Raw genomic sequence first — 18,066 nt, 5'->3', positions numbered from 1 at the left:
TTGCCTTCTGTGCCTCTCTGGGGCGGGGACTGGGAACTGTGGGGTGGTGTCTGAACCAGTCCGGGGCACCCTGAGTCCAGTCAGTGCTCTCAGCCTCTGCAGATTGCAACTCTGTCGGGGCAGTACTGGGCTTCTCTACCCCATCCCTCCGTGCATTCTGTCCCAGCTCGGCAGGCCAGTGTGGGAGGAGGGTGGCCATGGGCGCTGGCCGACCGTAGAGGTGAGTGTGAAATAAACAGACCTTGCAGTGTGTGTGCCGGGTCTAGGGATTGGGTGAAATAAACAGACTTTGAGGTATCTCCGAGTCCTGTGAAAGGCTGGGTCAGTTCTATAGGGGGAGTGCAGGGAAAGAGCCGAGGCAGGAAGAGTCCTCCAAGCGGAGGTGGAAAGGATCTGGACCCCAAGGACTGTAGTACTAAAGCGGCACGGGCAAGGGCGGGGCATTCTGCACCCTTGGAATGAATGCACCCTAGCATCATTCCACACCCACCTATCCTGCCAGCTCTAACCAGGGCTTCACTATGCCCACAGCTACGCTAAGACTTTCCAGGTCCACAGCAGTTCACACACGAAGATTTCTCCCAAAGAATGCAGAAGAAAATAGACTGAGAAGGATGGGAGTCGAACCCAGGTCTCCCTGGGCACCCAATCTCTGCATATTTCCGATTCTTTTCAACCAGCTCTTGTGGTCTGATGGCGCCTCGGCTGCTGTCCGAGCCCCGCCCCCTGTGTCCGCACGTGGCCCCCGCCTGACTCAGCGCCTGGGGGCGGAGTAGGGCGGGGCGGGAGGCAAACGCAGCACTTTCACGGTTTGGACAAGCCCGCAGCGGCCGGGCCGAGCGCTGAGCCCGGCCGAGACTGCGCCATGCAGGAAGCGCCAGCCGCGCTGCCCACGGAGCCAGGCCCCAGCCCCGTGCCTGCCTTCCTCGGCAAGCTATGGGCGCTGGTGGGCGACCCAGGCACCGACCACCTGATCCGCTGGAGCCCGGTGAGGGCTGGGGCCCCTCGCCACCCCCAGTGGTCCCCGGGATCCCTCCAAGTCAGTCAACACCCACGCCCACCCAGCCTCCGCCTGGGACTGAGCTGTGGGTTCCTTGATTCCACGGTACAGGTAGTTCACTTTAGGGGGGTGTGCGAGCTGAGGATGAGGCGATTTGCTCTAGGACTAAGGCAGGATTAGGGATCTCCTCGGAGACCTAGAGCCCCAGTGATCTCCTAGGTCATTTAGTTGTCACTCCACCCCATTGACCGATCTGAAAACAGGCCAAAAGGTAAGGGCTGGCTCCAGCTAAGTCAGGGTCACATTGCAGCTCTGGCTCAATCTCACATCCTGGTCAGAGGTGGAACCCGGGTTGGCTCTGCTACTCCCTTCTGAAAACCGAGTCTGGGTCGGGTACGGGCTAGGGACTCACTCACTGGTTACCCTGGGCTGGGCCTCCGCTGGTCCTGGCCTTCCCTTGTCCCATATCACAATGAGCTGCAGGAGCGACCCCAGAGTGAGTGCGCTAGCCACTGCGTTGACCCGGTGGTGGGCGGGCGCCGCTCATGGACTCTGGTCTCCACCCGCACCGCGGGCGGGCGGCGTTCTCGGTAGAATGGGACCAGCTTCCTCGTAAGCGATCAAAGCCGCTTCGCCAAGGAAGTCCTGCCCCAGTATTTCAAGCACAGCAACATGGCGAGCTTTGTGCGCCAACTCAACATGTGTGAGTCCCTCGAACCACCGGGCAGGGAGCGGGTGTGGGCAACTTAGTGCCGAGGTTGGGGCTACTCAGACCCCCACACTCCACTCCCTAGATGGTTTTCGGAAGGTGGTGAGCATCGAGCAGGGTGGCCTACTTAGGCCGGAGCGCGACCACGTCGAGTTCCAGCACCCAAGTTTCGTGCGCGGCCGAGAGCAACTACTGGAGCGAGTGCGGCGCAAGGTACTAAGCCCAAGTGAAGCGTTCGGTCAGCCTGCCTGCCATAGTCTGAGTGACGCTCTCCAGCTGCTACCTTCCACCTGCAGGTGCCGGCGCTGCGCGGCGAAGACGGTCGCTGGCGGCCGGAAGACCTGGGGCGGCTGCTGGCTGAGGTGCAGGCTTTGCGGGGAGTACAAGAGAGCACCGAGGCCCGCCTTCAAGAGCTCAGGCAGTGCGGGAACCGAAAGACAGGGGAGGGGGAGGTCTGGTTGAGAGGATCCGGGCCATCAGGAAGTTCTGGGGAGCCCTTTCCTCTCTTGGGCCTTGGCACCTCCTTCTAGACAATTGGACCCTGTGAAACCCTAGGATGGACCACCATGGGGTGGTGTGGGACCCGTGGGGGGATGCCAACCTTGCATCCCATGGAGGTGGTGACTGGGCAAACCCTCAGAAGCCTCAGTGCCCTCCCATCCCTTCTCTCAGGCAGAATGAGATCCTATGGCGAGAGCTGGTGACACTAAGGCAGAGCCATGGTCAACAGCACCAGGTCATCGGCAAGGTGCTTCTCGACCCATCTCACTCCCTCCTCCCACTCCTGGGCACCCTTCCACCCAGGCCTCCTCAAAGCCACCAGGATCTGCTTGCTAGGGTGGGGGCAGGTGCTACATATGAATTAACGCTTTGCTTTCTCTTCAGTTGATCCAGTGCCTCTTTGGGCCACTTCAGACAGGGTCCAGCAGTGCAGGAACAAAGAGAAAGCTGTGAGTGAGGAAGCCAGGGACACTCACACCCACATTCCCACCCCTAGGACCCTACTCCAGAACTCCTGACAGCAACCCCTTCACTTTCAACAGGAACCCCCATTCCCTTCCCTCCCTGCCTGTACAACCACCTTCATCCAATCTAGGGCTTTCTTCCTTATCCCCCAACTCTATCATCTGGTACCACTACTCCCACATTCTGTCTTGTTCTAGGACCTTACCCCCAATTCCACCTCAGCAATCCCTTCCCCTTCCCCAAAGCATCCTAACAACAGAAGGCTTGAGGCCCAAACCATGCTCCCTCCCTTCCCTCTCTACCCCAAAGGGCCCCCATCTCTGAGGGAGCCCCTTCCATTCCAGCATGTGACTGATGCCTGGCAACAGGCCTCAGCTCTGCTGACTTGGCTGCTGGGGCTTGAGGGAGGGAGGGCGGGAGGGAGAGGGGAGGGAAGTGTAGGCTGAGAGGCATAGAGGCTGAATCTGCCCCACCCCAGCCTGTGCCCTGCTCACCCACACAGGTCCCTAATGCTGGATGAGGGAAGCTTATGCCCAACACCTGCCAAATTCAACACCTGTCCCCTTCCTGGTGCCCTCCTGCAGGACCCCTTCTTTATCCAGTCGGTAGGTTTTTCCCCCTCCCTTTTACCTAGGACACAACTAGAATAATGGGTCAAAGGCTGGGTCTAGCCTTCTTACTTACAGCCCTTCCCCGAGACTACCTTGGGCCTCAGCCCTCACAGGGCCAGGGGCCCTATCATCTCTGACATCCCAGAAGACTCTCCATCCCCTGAAGGGCCCAGGCCTTCTTCTTCTGGTAGTGGCAGGAGGTAAGAGGGGCAGGGGCTGCCCCTGGGAGCCTGCTAGGGGAGGGCCTACCAGCCCAGATGATCGTGGAGGTAGGAGAGGACAGTGCCAAGGTCTGGCTGAAGCTTTTCTCTGGTACAGGGAGAAGGGCCTGGCACTGCTCAAAGAAGAGCCAGCCAGTCCAGGGGGGGATGGCGAGGCCGGGCTGGCCCTGGCCCCAAACGAGTGTGACTTCTGCGTGACAGACCCCCCACCGCTGCCTGTGGCTGTGGTGAAGGCCATCCTGGAAGGGAAAGGGAGCTTCAGCCCTGAGGGCCCCAGGAGTGCCCAACAGCCTGAACGGAGGGGCCCCAGGGAGGTACCTGACAGGTGAGCAGAGCCCTCAACAATAAACCCTGCCTGTGGGCCTCTTAAACAGATAGATAGATGGGCCCTCACAGCCCAAGAAGCTCCCTGCCTTATAGGCCCCTTGGTGGTTGTAGGAGACAGCAGACACCTGATTTCTCATGTGCTCCCTGGAGCACCTGCATCAGAATTCTATGGAAATTAGAAACCTCCAGTCAGGTCTCTAATCATCTTTATGATAAGACTCAGGAATGTGCTTTTTTTTTTTTTTTTTTTGGTATTTTAGGGAATGGTCTACAGGGTGTTCAGGGTCTCACTACTAGATTGGACTCTTAGTGATCTGCTTGTTTACAGCCTCCCAAGAGCTGGGATTACAGGCACATACCACCACCACACCCAGTCTCCTTTGCTGTCTCAGCATGCCCGCAGGGGCAGGGCTGGTAACAGCAGGTCTGGGATGGAACCCAGCCCCCGAGCCTGCTTGCCGGCACTTTAATCTGCTGAGCTATTTGGCCAGCCCAGGAATGTGCATTTTCAATGAATTCATTGGAGTGATAATACACAGTAGTTTTTTAAAAACACTAATATTTATACTGGCATGGGGGGGGACATATCCCAAGACCTCAATGCCTAGGCAGGAAGAAGAGGCACTGTTTACCTCTGCTCATAGAGGAGGATGTAAATCCTGATATACCCAGGTTCCTTGAGGTGGTGGACACTGCAGGCAGCAGGCTGACAACAGTTCTTCATATACAGGGGGCCTCTGGACCTGGAGCAAGGGAACCCGAGCCCAGAAGGTCAGCTACCTCCAATGCTGCTTAGGCCTCCCCCTGAGGGAGTAGAGCCTGCAGTGCCCATGGATGTGAGTACCCCTTTGGCAGGGGCAGGAGCATGGGCATGAGACCCAGTGGGGTCCAGCTGGCTGTGCAGCCTGAGAGGGCACCACTGACTCAGAGCTTTTCCCAGGTCTTGGGCTCCAGCCTCCAAGGACGTGAATGGTCCCTCTTGGACTTGGACATGGCACTGTCCCTGGTAAGATGGAGGTGGGGCAAGTCCATACCCTCTGGTCCTTGGCATCTCAGTGAACCAAAGATGGCCCTAGTGAACCCCACAGCTCTCCTCTTCAGCTAGGCTCCTCCCCAGCTGCTTCCTGGGGTTTTCCCATGCAGGTGCAGCCCTTGGTTCCCGAGAGGGGTGAGAGGGGCGAGGCTGAGCTGGCAGTCAAAGGATTAAATTCTCCAACTCCAGGTAATGGTGGTGGGGATTCAGGAGGTGTGGGCAGAACTGCCAGGAATGGGTGGGATGGACAGTTTGAGCTGTGCAGAGCAACCCCCTGGATTTAGGCTGTTCTTACTGCCTTCTGAGCCACGCATCCCTTCACCACTGAGAGTGGCAAGGTTAAGAATAAGGGCTCATCCTGACAGAACAGAAGTCAAACTCTGGGCTCTTCTTGAAAAAAAGGAGAAATGCTCTTCTGATGACAGCCTTACTCCTTCTAGGAAAGGATCCCACACTGGGGACTCCACTCCTGTTGGATGTCCAGGCAGATTTGGGAGGCCCAACCCTTGCTGTGCCAGGGGCGTTAGCCATTTACAGCACCCCTGAGAGCTGGGCTTCCTACCTGGGCCCAGGGGCCAGTCCCTCCCCCTGAGACCCATACATCTCTGAAGTGCCCTACCTGAGGAATCATCTTTCAACAGCATACCTACTTTGGCTTCCTGATGCCCCCTGGGGGGGTGAGCGGGAAGCCCCCTCTACTGGCAACCTCTCTCCTTCACCCTGCACATAAACTGCATTCCCCTCCTCTTTTTGGTCTGTTTTCTTTATTGACCAGGGAGCACAGGAGTCATGGGGTGGAGATTACTTTGCATTAGTAGAATCATTCAGAGCCCAGGGCTTTAAAGGAAGAACCCCTGAGGAGTGGGGGTACTTGGGAAGCTGACGTTAGCAATCCTGCATGAATTCAGGGCTGATCCATGGTCACTGCAGTGGAGGTCCCTACATTCAGCTCCACAGAGCATGTGCTCTGTATCCCTGGACAAGTCGGTCTCCTTCTTTGAGCCTCATCAAAGGAGGGAGGGGTGGGCAGGAGGATAGATAAAAACTGCCTGGGCGTTGACGTAGACACATGGGGCAGTAGGTTGAAGTGTACTTCGGGTCCGTCCCTAGTCCAAGTCAGTGCCAACCTGGTGGCCAGGCTTCCAGTGCCTGGAAGAATGCCCCCTCCGCTCGGTTCCCGGCAGCCCTGACTGCCCCGCCCCTGCCACAGCTGCTGCACCCGTCCCCACCCCACTGAGCCCTTTCTGCACTGTCATCTCCTGCCCTCCTGAGGCTCGACTCGTGAGTGAGGCCGCCTGAACCAGGATCCACACTCCACCGGAGGGGGAGGGAAGGGAAACTGAGATTGGGCAAAAGCTGTGCCTCACCATCGGCTGCTCACAGGTCAGTGGGTCCCGCCCTTCCGCAGGGCTGCAGGTCCCGGACTGGGTGGAGAGGTCAGGGTACCCTTGTGGTTGCGCATGCGCAGAGACTCCCACGCGCGTCCCAAGACTCTCGCAGTAACAGTATGCACCGCCGTCTGAAGGGGGAACACTGGGTCCCTGGGGGCAGCATTTGGGTCTGTCCTTTGAAAAAACGGGCTGCAACAAAACTTTGTTTACCGTAGAGCTAAGAGAACCTCAAAAACAATGCCCTAATCAGGTCCAGTCTCTGTTCCCTGGATGAGACAAAGGGCAGGAATGGGGGTAATCAGAGGCTAACTACAGAACCACTTAAGAAGCAGGGAGTAGGACAGACCAATCCAATCTCCGCTCTTCCTGTCTAAATCTGAAAGAGTAGGGGCTAACCCCTCTCTCTTCTTGCGCAGTGCAGTGAGGTCTGTTCATGAAGTGGTGAGAGTGTATACTATTCACTGGGGTGCATGGAAGACGTCACAGAGACATACTGTGTCCTCCCATGACTGAGATGTGGAAGGAAGTGAGGAACAGCCTGGCTGCCCAGGGTGGTGAGAGGTGGCTAGAGTAGCCAGACCAGATAGTTTGGATTCCTTTGAGCCTTGGGGTTGGAGATAGGTGGTTAGGCCTGATAGTGTTGTACAGACTTCCTTATAGTTCAGGCTCTACTTGATCTCCAAGCTTATATAATTTGTAAAATGTCAACAGTAAATCCTAGCCCAGAGTTGCCATCACCACCACACTGATGGGGATGGTAGAATGAGAGTGAGAGGTCCTGAGAGGGGGTGACAGGAGATGAGGTGATGACGATAGTACTGACAAGCAGAAGTCAAGGGAGACTCTCGGAGAGGCACTGTCATCAGTGGAACATGGAGGTGAACGGGGATCTGATCTCTGGTGGCGTAGAGGAAGGTCCAATATTTAAATATGAAAAATTGGAGGGGTGCAGGGTATGAAGTGACCAACCAGGGTAAGCATAGTATGACACTAGGGCAGTGAACAAGAGCGATGTATGCCACAGCAGGTTGTTTGTTATCTCTAGACTCTAAAAGTTTCACCATCACTGTTGTAGGGGATATTGAGAGAGACCTGGGGGGCCGGGGAGATGGCTCAGTGGAATAAGCACTTCCCTGGCAAGTGCAAGAGCCTGAGTTCAATCTCCAGTTGAGAGAGAGAGAGAGAGAGAGAGAGAGAGAGAGAGAGAGAGAGAGAGAGAGATCTGGGACGTTAGGACCAAATGGATAAGGAAAGGAGGTAGACAAAGACTAAAGGGAAGAGGAGACCTAGAAGGATGCTGTCTGAACAAAGTCAAGATAAGATGAATGGGCAGAGATGAGAGTGATCCATAGCCTGACCTCTTTGCCTCTCATTGTCGAGAGCTGGCAATGGGCTGTAGTTCTTGGCTGGTAATAAATGAACAAAATATTGATTTCTATATAGTTCCTATTAATTGGTAGAGACATTTCTCAAAATGAGACTTCCATGGAGAAAGAAGTAGAATGTAGCAAGCATTCCTTGATGGCTTTCATGAACTGCACCCTATGTATTTCAAGATCAAGCAGTAAATGGCTATGAGCTATCCCAGGTCAGCAAGAAGACAGATCTGAGGTGATGTCAGATCTTAGTCCAAAGTAGGATTTTGGAGAATTGAGCTATCTGGGAACCAAAAAGGGACATGGAACCACTTTGGGGTTGCAATGTGGTGATGGTAATAAGGATGCTGGAACAGGGCCTGCTCTGGAAAGTTGGACCTTCAGGTCAAACTAAGGTGACAGAAGCAAAGGGAGGCTCTTGGCTGTTTGTACTTGGTGCAGAGGGGGCTGGAGGAGAGATTATGGAGGCAGGGCACCTGAATCCTAGGTTCTTCAAGGTCCCAGCAGGAAGTAAGTCTAGTCTAAGCACACAGGTTGGGGAAAGAAACATTCAGCTGGCTAGGAAAACCACTGTAAGCTACAATTCTAGGAGCAATCCTAGGTTTTTCTGTTTGTTGAGACGGGGAAAGCAGGTGTGGAAAAGAAGGTAGTTTGAATAAACTAGGTCTGAAATGGTCACAGAGTTTACAGGCAGCTGGAGCTCAGGAGGGAGGTCCAGGCTGCGGAGCGGGCAGTGACGTTTAGAGAGGGGAGGAGGAGCCTGAGGAGGAGGCAGGACCGAAGCAGCTAAGGAGGCAAGAAGACAAGTTCTGTGCGGCCCCTCCAGGTCCTATACTGCGGAGCTATCCAGCCGCTGAGGTGAATTTAGGCAGGCCACATCACCTCTGTGTGCTGGGGCCCCGGGAACAAAGTCTGAGTCGCTAGACCAGGCTGTCACCTACCTCTTTTTCCCTCCCTAGTGCAGCCCCGACAATGGGTAATGTGCAAGAGCGGCCTTCAGAGACAATCGACCGCGAGCGGAAACGCCTAGTAGAGACACTGCAGGCTGACTCCGGGATATTACTGGATGCGCTGGTGGCACGGGGTGTGCTCACTGGGCCTGAGTATGAGGCACTGGATGCACTGCCTGACGCCGAGCGCAGGGTGCGCCGCCTACTGCTGCTGGTGCAAAGCAAGGGCGAGGCTGCCTGCCAGGAGCTGCTGCGCTGTGCCCAGCAAACCGTGCGCGTGCCGGACCCTGCCTGGGACTGGCAGCTCGTGGGCCCGGGTGAGTGCGGGGGGGGGGGGCGTGGTCTAGGGTGGAGCAAAAGCTAAGCAGAGGACGGAGCTGTCCATCTCCCCAAGAAGTAGCTGAGTGTTGCAAAGGTAACCACAGAGGGTAAATTGAGACAGAGGATCAGCTGAGCCTGAGATACTACTACTCCCACCTCAGGCTACCGCGACCGCAGCTATGATCCTCCATGCCCAGGCCACTGGACGCCTGAGGCACCCAGTTCGGGGACTCCACATCCCGGGTTGCCTAGAGCTTCAGACCACGAAGAAGCCAGGGATCCGGAAGACTCCGGAGTGAGGCAACCAGAGACTCCAGAGGAGCCAGATCTGGAAGCTGAGGCCTCTGAAGAGGCTGAGCCGGAACAGGAACCTGAGATGGATCCAGAACCAGAGCCAGAGCCCGAGCTGGAGCCAGAGCCAGAACCTGAACTGGAGGCTGAGCCTGATCCAGAGCCAGAGCTCGAACCTGACTTTGAGGGGGACGAATCTGAGATGTGAGGCTGCCCAAACCCTATGTGGACTGGTGGAAGGCAAGGCTTGTGCAGTGCAGCCCACCCCCCCCCTTGACCACTGTTCCCTTCACCTCTAGATTCCTGAAGGTCAGAGTGCTGACCTGTCCTTTGCAGCTGAAGTCCCAGCTAGACAGGGCCCAGGACCCTGCTGGAGCTACATTTGATGCCACCAAGGCTCCATTTGGCCTGTTGGAAGTGAATAAACTCCAGAGGGTCAGAGTGGACCTAGGCTTTCTGGCTGTTTTCCCAGGAACTGAGGGTGGGGACATATCTGAGTTCCAGTGGCCTGGGCAGCCCCATGACCAACAAACTCTACTGCCCAGTTCATAGGTCCCTCCTGTGCTCAGTGGCCCAAGCTGTACCCAGGGAATCCCAGACCCAGATCTCTAGAGGGACAAGGACCTGACCCCTGGATCTTGCTCCACCACGCTTCTCATGAGCCATTTGGGGGCCTGTGTAGGCACTGGCCCCAAACCTTGAGCTTGAGGTAGTAAGGAAAAGGGGACTTCTATCACTTAGGGAAGGCTTAGAGCTCCCAGATAGATTAAAAAGAGGAAACTGAAAGACACCTTGAGTAGACAGAAGCTACACACATTACTGTGACTGTTCTTTTAATTGTCTGGCTTCCCTCTGAACTGGAAGCTTAGTAAGGGTTTAAACCAGAAAGTGGTACACACAAGGCGCTCTATACATATACATGGACTAAATGAATAAGAACTTTCTGCTACTTTTCTGAGTCTTACAGATGGGAAAATTAAGGCCCAGGGAGGGAAAAGGACTGAGTCAATTGCACATAGCTGACTGAAGTGAAACTAGAAGCAACAATCAGCTCTGTACCTCTCCTTGTCTAGGAAGGGCTCAGGACTGGGACAAAAAGCCCTAGGGCCTGCCCCTCAGGCTTGATCAGTCTAAGCCAACCTATGCCACAGTCCAGCTGTGAGAGTCCGGGCAAAGACAAGAACAGCAGAGACCAGTGGAAGAGTGGGGGCAGGACCACAGGTAAACTTTTGAGCCAGACTCCCAAGGCCTGAAGTGTGTGAGTGTGTGAGTGTGAGTGTGAGTGTGTGTGTGTGTGTGTGTGTGTGTGTGTGTGTGTATAAAATGAATGGGGCTAGAAACAACTAGTACTTTCTAGGAGTGTCCTGTCCCTCTTTTTAACCTATAGGAGTCACTGTCTCCCAGCCCCATGAAGTTGGACATATAAGTACAGAATAAATACATGACAAGTGAGAGAGGCAAAATATCGGAAAGCAAACCCCAGCCCAGCTGGGTCTCTACTCCATGGACCCCTACTCTTGGAGTCTGTGTGAAAGACAGGACACTAGGCTCAAGCAATCACCCTAGGAGAAGAGATCCCAACCACCACCAGGACCCAGTAAGAGGTAGACAGCATGAATGCTGAAGGAGCACCAAGGGCCAGATGGAGGAAGGGAGAGATTGGAGTACTGAATACCCAAAGCCATCTCATGCAAGAACAAGTTTCTACTCCCACCCCAAATCCCCATCAATTCGCATCCATCTTGTTCCTAGGCCTCCCCTTCTAAACACTTTGCTTGACATGCTGCTTCTGGTCCACAGGCCTCAGGCACACTAGCAAGGGACAAAAACCTTCTGATATTGCTGCTTGTCCTCCCACGATGCTCCTGGCCTCCCATGCCCCCAAGAAACACCTAGGCTGTGGCAGCACAGAGCAGACAGCTTCATGTTCTGGGAGCCAATATGGAGGCCTCTGTCCAGAGCTTCTTCCTGGAGCTGTTAACCAACATCAGTCAGGCAGTAAGCGGCCCAGCTCTGCTTCATCTAGGCGGTTGGTGGCCATGATGTGTTCCAGTTGCTGCTGATAGCGTTCCAAGTCCTGCATGAAGTGGGGTACTCGGGTATTATCCAGTACCCCATAGGGCCGCAAATGGTCCACATCCTCATAGGAGACCTGCAGGGAGGAAGCCAAGCCTCAGGGCTAGGTGGAACCCCTTGGTTTTCAGGCAGCTGGTCCTGGCTCTGCTGATGGCTCATGGCCATTTGTTTCTTGGATTCTTCCTTTTCTCTTCCTGATGCACACCCATGTTATATACCACTAGACTGAGTCCTGGGTGTTTGCTTTTTTATCACCTTACCTACAACTTACCACCTCACTCCCCGCCAGCCCAGTCAATCCCCTTGTCTCCAGACATGGGCATCCAATTGGTCCCTGGACATCTTCCAGGCACCTCCTCATATCCAACAAACACTCCAGGACCTCAGCTTATGCCAGCTCCATATCTTCCGTTACCCAGGTCATGTTCCAGGGAGGGTCTCTGGACTCACCCTCTATACAGTCAGGATAACTGCTGAGATAAAGGGATTCCACTCTACAAAGAATGGAATCTTGCTGTGTAATTCAGGCTGGTCTTGAACTCACTATGTAGTCCAGGCTGGCCTCAAACTCACAGTGATCCTCCTGCCTCAGCCTCCCCAAGTACTGGGATTACAGCCGTAGGCCATCAGGCCTGGCTTAAAGATCTCTCTAGTTTTCCTCCTCCTCTCCAGCCTCAGGGCTGCTGCCCAGTCAGACCAGATCACAATCAAGGCGGTAAAGGTGATTGGAGAGGCTCCTCTTCTTGTTCCTTCACTACCTGCCTAGGCCTCTATATCTAATCTACCTCCCATGGGACATCGGAGGGAGTGTTCTAAAGCAAATACCTGCACTACACGATTGCTTAAAGTGTCAATGGCTTCCCACTGCTTTGGATGACGTCTGCTTTCCTCAGCCTGGCACAAGTGCCCAGCGCAAGGGACTCATCCCTGGATATTTCTCGTGTTCTTCCACAGACCATCCTAATTGTTCCTTTGGGCTTTGAAATGTAACATCTACACACAAACCTGAAGGCTAGGTCAAGCACCTGCTCTTGGCAGCCAGACTCATTTTATCACCTCTGCTAACCTCCATCCATGTCCCTCTCACCAGTGAGCACTAGCTGACCAAGGCCTCTGAAGGCTCACAGCCCCTCACCTTGCCCAGCGAGGTCAAAAGCGGGAAATTGATGGTTTGGCGGTGCCGCAGAATGCGCACAATGCCGTCCAGGTACACCTGATCCTTGCTGAAACAGCCTGTGAGGACGGAGGTGATGAGACCTTGTCCCAGAGCCCCTGCCCCGCCCAGATCAGGCCCCACCCCTGCACAGTGCCCACCTGGCTTGGAGGTGTCCGTCTGGCCACGCTTGGCGCGCACACAGTACTCCCAGCGCACATTGGCATCCTGCACATAGCGCGCTAAGTCTTGGAAGAGCTGATGGAAGGACATGTGTGCAGCACGGTGAATAGTGTAGTACAGCAGCGCTGCACGCCACAGGAAAGGCTGCTTACGAAACAGCACACTGTGCAGGCTGGCCAGGCCCTCCTCAGTGGGGTTGGCTGGCCGCAGCCCATACTGCAGCCGGCCCTCGGCGTTGTGCCAAGGCTGTTGCGCATTATTCACGCCTCGCAGGTAGTGGGTGCCTGCAATGAAGGCAAGGGGAGGAGGCAACGATAGGCAGTGGGACAGCTGAAGGACACACAAGGCAGATCTCTTGTAACAACTCTTAGATCGAAATGCCCTCCAAATCATTCTCTTACACAAATTTACCCCAGCCCCAGACAAATGCATACTCACCCAATCCCAGGTGCCACGGAGATCCTCCTCAGGTGAACCCACACTGAAGAACCCATACAGGCTTAAAAGCATAAATCCTCCCTAATCTGTCCAGGGATACACACTCTTAAACTCCCCTAATTCATATCACCCCAGCCCACGTAGAGAAAGTGAAGGAAGATGCACCACCCATTCCCCACACCCGCATGGCCCATATCAATCATTTGGACAGTTATGTCGATGCCCCCAACAAAACCACTTCTTGCCCTGGTACATGCCCCCCTAAACTGGGCTCTATGTTTTCATAAGCAGTTCTATTCCTAGGATCTGGTCTCCCACCCACACTGAACTCTCCCTCTGGCTGGAAGGATTCTTCCTCTGGACTGCTAATGCCTCAGAAGGCTTGCCCTCACTGTCAAGCAAATTAGAAATTGGAGGAAAAAACCCATATGCCAAAGGAGCAAGAAATGAAGGTGAGCCTAGAGAGTGGGTAGGCATGTTCTGGCCTACCTCTGTGAACAGGAGGGAAGAACTAGCTGCTCAGGAAGGGAATGGGCCAGTCCTCCTCCGGAGGGAAGGGGGAAAAACAAAGGAGGGGGTTACTGGGACCCTTATCACCTCCCCCCACGCTCATCCCTACCCTCCCCCAACCACACCCCCAGCCTGACCTATCTCATGCCGCAGCATGCCCTCCAGCCAGTACTGGCGGGCTCCCGTCAGGTTGATGGCCAGTGTAGGTCGGCTGTTTTCCACCATCATCACTGCCTGGGACAGCAGGTCCTCACTCAGCTGCACCACAATCTGCAGGTGGCAGTACTCTGAGCCATGGCTAGCAGCCCTGGGGCCAGTTTGCAGGCAGGCTCACCCATGCCACCAAGTTGCCAGGCTGGGCACTGGCTAACACACCCACCCTCACCACCCTTGCTCAGAGCCAGCTCCCACCTTCCTGGGGTAGAGACAGGGGTCTGTCTGGAATAATCACCTGGCCAGGTGTACAGCTGAGCCTAGGGCACCCAACACACAATCTGAACTTAAGGCATGCAAAGGAGGGGCCTTGCAGGCAGGGTAAGCTCACCTCCCCAACACAGCCCTCCTTCTGCATGTATTTGCGCACAGTGGACCAAATCTGGCACTTGGTCAGCAGCTGGCCCCCAGTGGCAGCCTCAAAGCGTTCGTAGGTGCCAAACTTCTCCAGGACAGCCTCAATGATGCCAACTGCCTGTACACAGAGCCATAGTAGCTGTGTCAGCCTGGGTCTCTTGAGAAGTCAGGACCAGGGTGAGGAGGACAAGCTGGTCTCACCTGATGGATGAACTGTTCAGAGGCTTCACAGTACTTCTCTAGCACAGTTGTAGGCATGGGCTCCTGGTACTCAAACTGTGGATTGTAGGTATAATGGGACTGGAAGAACTTTTCCCGTTCACAGTCCATGTTGGTTGGCCTCAGGGCCACCAACATACAGGGGCTCTTGCCAATTCCATTGCTTACATTCCTTCGAGTCTTAGCAATGTGAGGCAAGGAAGCTGCAGGTCGCAAGGTCCCACCACCTGGGTCCCGTCCTCGTCCAGGTGGGGCACGATCCTGGCTGCCACGCCCCCGCTGACCAGTACTATTTACAGAGTAGGTGCTCTCACTACGACGCATGTGGCCACGGTAGCCCAAGTGCAGCTTTGATAAAGACTGCTGTTCAGGCTGGAGCTGCAGCACTGAGGGGCCTGCCAGAGCCAGCGGCACAGCCAGGGACTGAGGCCAGGGGTACAGCCGTGGCCCATCTCGGTCTGAGGGCTTCAGCCTACGGCGCAGGGACAGGGGACTAGCAGGAGGGCTGGGAGGTGCCCGCTCATACACCTGAGCCCCCGAGTCCAGCACCATTCTGTCCTGGGGGTCACATCCAGCTGGCTGCTCCAAGTCCCCGCACTATTGACCTCTGAAGACACAGAAGGACATGTGGAGACCAGCATGAGTGGGGTGGTCAGAGGAGCAGCAGACCCTATGCTCCACATGAACCCTCTGGACACTTGGAGGATGAGGGTCTGCTGTGCCCCACTCCCACCACAGAGTCCATTCCTTCTAGCAGGCTCAGTCAAGTAGCCCAGGCTGAGTAAAGCAAAAAGGAGAAGTTATTTCTCATTTTGGGTATTTGGTTGGTTGGTTTGGTTTTTATGACAGGATCTTGCTTTTTTAGTTCAGGATGGCCTTGAACTCATCTTGTAGCCCAGGTTGGCCTCCAACTCACAGTAATCCTCCTGTCTCAGCCTCCCAAATGCTGGGATTACAGGTATGAGTCACCATGCCTAGCAAGAGGGTGAGTTTTATACACCTACCTAGATGATGCTTACTGGAATGCCCTTAGTCTGTGAGCTCTGGAGGACTGAGGCCCTACTCATGATTCTAACCTCTGTGCTCAGTCCTTACCCAGTGTGAGAACTGGCAGGGTGCAGACTCAGCTGACTGAGTGTAGGTGAGCGGCCTCCAGAGGCTGCCTTCTACATATGGCATCTTCTCAGTCCCACACCACCCCTCCCACCTGCTTGTACAAACATCCTATTGCCCATTTGGCCTCAGGCAGTTGGAATGCTTGTGTGCTTCTTGCTTACACCAACTCCCACCTGAAATGCCCTCTCTCCTCTGAGCCATTTGTTCAAATCCAATCTGCTTTTGGAAGGAAGAGGGAAAACTGCAAATCCCAGCCAATCTCTGGCCTGTCTCCTACTGGAGCCATCTTTCCAAGGGCCCTCCAAGGCTAGTTTTAGGGTGCTTACTCTTGACTCTATGTCAGGGCTCTGTGCCAATCCAATCTGCTCCTAAAGACTGACTGGTAGCTCCAGACTCAAAGTTCCCTTGCCTGCTCAAGAACTCAATTCCAACATTTCTCCTTTTTCCTACATCATCAACCTCTTTCTTATCTACCGGATGTATATGTGCTATTACTTCTCCATCTCAAAAAAAAAAACAAAAAACAAAAAACAAAACCTCGGGGCCAGTGAGATAGCTCAGCGAATTAAAAGCCTGCTTAGGCAAGCTCAGGGACCAGGTTTGATCCCAGGCATGTGCTACTCTGGCTGAGCCAGCCATGGAGACCAGGAGGGGTGGTGCACACCTGTAATTCCACCACAGGGCAGGCTGAAAACAGGACGATCACTACAGGCTGCGTAGGGAGACCCTGTAACAAATAAATAAATAAATAAATAAAACCTTACACTACTCCTTGAGCTCTTTAAGAGGTATCTCAAAGTGAATATATTATCTAGAAAGTTTTCTCCTCACGTAAGGTATGGGTCACTTTCCTCCAATTTCTGCACAAAAACCATGTTACTAGAAAAGCCCTGCTAACACACTTCTATAAAATGGTCAACCACCTAACCCGTGGCCACAACTCTGCCTACCCTGGAATTATTGTTCCCTGTAGAAGTTATCGTCACCTGAAATATACTGCAGTAAAATTTATGTTCATATATTTGATCGTTAGCTATTTTCCCATTTCCAGTGTTCACAGTTGTGTCCCTACAACTCAGAACAATACCCAACCTAGAGCAGCTGCTCAATAAATAAATATAAGAACCTGTCTCATAACTAGAATCTTTGGGCTGGTGAGATGGCTCAGTGGTCTAAGGCACCTACTTAGAACAAGCTTAGCTAAAGCACAGGGACTGCAGTTCAATCCCCCAACACCACATGCCAGCCAGCCCCACCCCCTGGTGGGCTGAGCTGGCCACACACACACACACACACACACACACAAATAAATAAAAATTAAAAAAAAAAACTAGAATCTTTCTTAACAGCACTTCACTTCTCCATCTAGGCCTGATCTTCCCCCTTGCCTCTACCTTGCCTAGTAACCAGCTACTTAAAAAAGAGTTCAGGGCCCAAGCCTCATTCCCCTCAACTAAATGCACACTTTCCTGGATTCTTCATTTGTTTCCAAGCTGCTACCTGTGCCAGGCTCTTCCATTTCTCTTTCTTTCACTGGAACTACCTCCTCTCAATTACCTGAACATGCCTGTTTCTTTTGCGTCTCCGCTCCTTCCACTAAGAGTGCCCTCACAATGTCTCCCTGGAGTAAATGTTCAACCATCTTTCAGTTTAGGTCTACCTCCCCCAGGATGCTTTTCCGGCATCTAAAGGGTCCCAGTTCCCCTATGGGTATACATTTTGTACCTCCCTAGGTTATCACCAGTGGAGTGTAAGTCCATGTTCCCCTACCATCCTTTAGGACAGGGGCTGATTTGACTCACCTCTTATCCCAAGTACCCAGCAATCGATGCAGAATGAATGAAGGTTGGGTGGGGGAGGAGTCCCGACTACTGAAGGCGGGGATTGGTGACAAGAGGGTGTGGCCTGCACCAATAAGAACCCTTGGGAGAGGCTAACGAGAAAGAGAAGCCAATGGGGAGCGAGAGACCCACGAGGGGCGTGACCTGCAGCCAATAAGCAGTAAAGGACAGCAAAGAGCGTGCCCAATGGAGGGCGGGGCCAGAAGACAATGGAGTAAGGGGTTTCATGCAGATCAAGGGTCGTGTCACGAGCGAGCCTTGTCTCGGCTTTTGCAGTCCAAGTGGGGAGCTAGGTCCGCGTGCCGCACCCCCACCTGTTCGCTTCTCTTCTTGCCGCCCGTGGTTCCCGTTCCGCAAAGCCAGTCGCCCTCCTCCTAGCCCGCGAGAGAAGACGCAGAGGTCGCACACGCTCGGGCGCGCGCACGCTCCCAAGAAGACGCGCGGATTCACGTCTATTTCCTCAGCGGCGCTCACCGAAGACCACCGCGGACGCGGCCCACAAGGCTGAGTGGTCGGTGTTTGGCAGCTCGCCGCGCCCCGGGGCGGGGGTGTTGCTGTAGGCCCGCCCCTTCGCGCCTTTCCCGACTTCCCCAGCGACTCCGCAGAGGTACCGGGGCAGCAGAGACACCGCCTCAGGGCCGAGGCGTGAATATTTGAGGCCCTCCCCGCGTACCCGGCTTCGGGCCGCAGTCCATGCGGAGTGCCGATGTGGATAGGTGCACAACCAGTACAGCCGTCTGCGGCGAGGATACCGTCGGCGTGTC

At 54.5% G+C, this 18,066-nt stretch overlaps 3 protein-coding genes across 12 annotated transcripts; 2 read left to right on the top strand and 1 right to left on the bottom strand.

Moving 5' to 3' along the window:
- Positions 1-844: 844 nt before the first annotated feature.
- On the top strand, positions 845-5,615 carry Hsf4 (heat shock transcription factor 4). Of its 5 annotated transcripts, none has more exons than XM_004625884.2 (13): positions 845-988; positions 1,595-1,703; positions 1,795-1,922; positions 2,006-2,130; positions 2,382-2,457; positions 2,595-2,659; positions 3,178-3,280; positions 3,362-3,486; positions 3,605-3,832; positions 4,565-4,670; positions 4,775-4,840; positions 4,978-5,056; positions 5,308-5,615. In XM_004625884.2, exons 1-13 carry the CDS (start codon positions 866-868, stop codon positions 5,457-5,459), a joined length of 1,485 nt encoding a protein of 494 aa, XP_004625941.1. In that variant the 5' UTR covers positions 845-865; the 3' UTR covers positions 5,460-5,615. The 5 variants fall into 5 exon arrangements, with proteins under 5 accessions (XP_004625941.1, XP_023565005.1, XP_004625943.1 ...); XM_023709237.1 differs by having other exon boundaries at positions 3,347-3,486; XM_004625886.2 differs by having other exon boundaries at positions 3,178-3,299; positions 3,355-3,486; positions 3,709-3,832.
- Positions 5,616-5,688: 73 nt separating this feature from the next.
- On the top strand, positions 5,689-9,642 carry Nol3 (nucleolar protein 3). 3 transcript variants are annotated; one of them, XM_023709246.1, is made up of 3 exons: positions 5,689-6,250; positions 8,599-8,901; positions 9,067-9,642. In XM_023709246.1, the coding sequence occupies exons 2-3, from the start codon at positions 8,607-8,609 to the stop codon at positions 9,402-9,404; spliced, it is 633 nt and encodes a 210-aa protein (XP_023565014.1). In that variant the 5' UTR covers positions 5,689-6,250; positions 8,599-8,606; the 3' UTR covers positions 9,405-9,642. The 3 variants fall into 3 exon arrangements, with proteins under 3 accessions (XP_023565014.1, XP_023565013.1, XP_023565015.1); XM_023709245.1 differs by having other exon boundaries at positions 8,594-8,901; XM_023709247.1 differs by lacking the exon at positions 5,689-6,250 and adding an exon at positions 7,446-8,492 and having other exon boundaries at positions 8,594-8,901.
- Positions 9,643-9,729: 87 nt separating this feature from the next.
- Kiaa0895l (KIAA0895 like) lies at positions 9,730-18,033 on the bottom strand. 4 transcript variants are annotated; one of them, XM_023709239.1, is made up of 6 exons: positions 17,617-18,033; positions 14,328-14,952; positions 14,101-14,244; positions 13,694-13,826; positions 12,408-12,892; positions 9,730-11,348 (listed from the first exon to the last, which is right to left on the bottom strand). In XM_023709239.1, exons 2-6 carry the CDS (start codon positions 14,895-14,897, stop codon positions 11,184-11,186), a joined length of 1,497 nt encoding a protein of 498 aa, XP_023565007.1. In that variant the 5' UTR covers positions 14,898-14,952; positions 17,617-18,033; the 3' UTR covers positions 9,730-11,183. The 4 variants fall into 4 exon arrangements, with proteins under 4 accessions (XP_023565007.1, XP_023565008.1, XP_023565009.1 ...); XM_023709240.1 differs by lacking the exon at positions 17,617-18,033 and adding an exon at positions 17,264-17,534; XM_023709241.1 differs by lacking the exon at positions 17,617-18,033 and adding an exon at positions 16,126-16,158.
- Between the last annotated feature and the right edge of the window lie 33 nt (positions 18,034-18,066).

The sequence above is a fragment of the Octodon degus genome, unplaced genomic scaffold (genome assembly GCF_000260255.1).
Source record: "Octodon degus isolate 3935 unplaced genomic scaffold, OctDeg1.0 scaffold00011, whole genome shotgun sequence".
Lineage (NCBI taxonomy): Eukaryota > Metazoa > Chordata > Mammalia > Rodentia > Octodontidae > Octodon > Octodon degus.
Note: the sequence above shows the minus strand (reverse complement) of the source record. Positions and strands in the feature narration are given on the sequence as shown.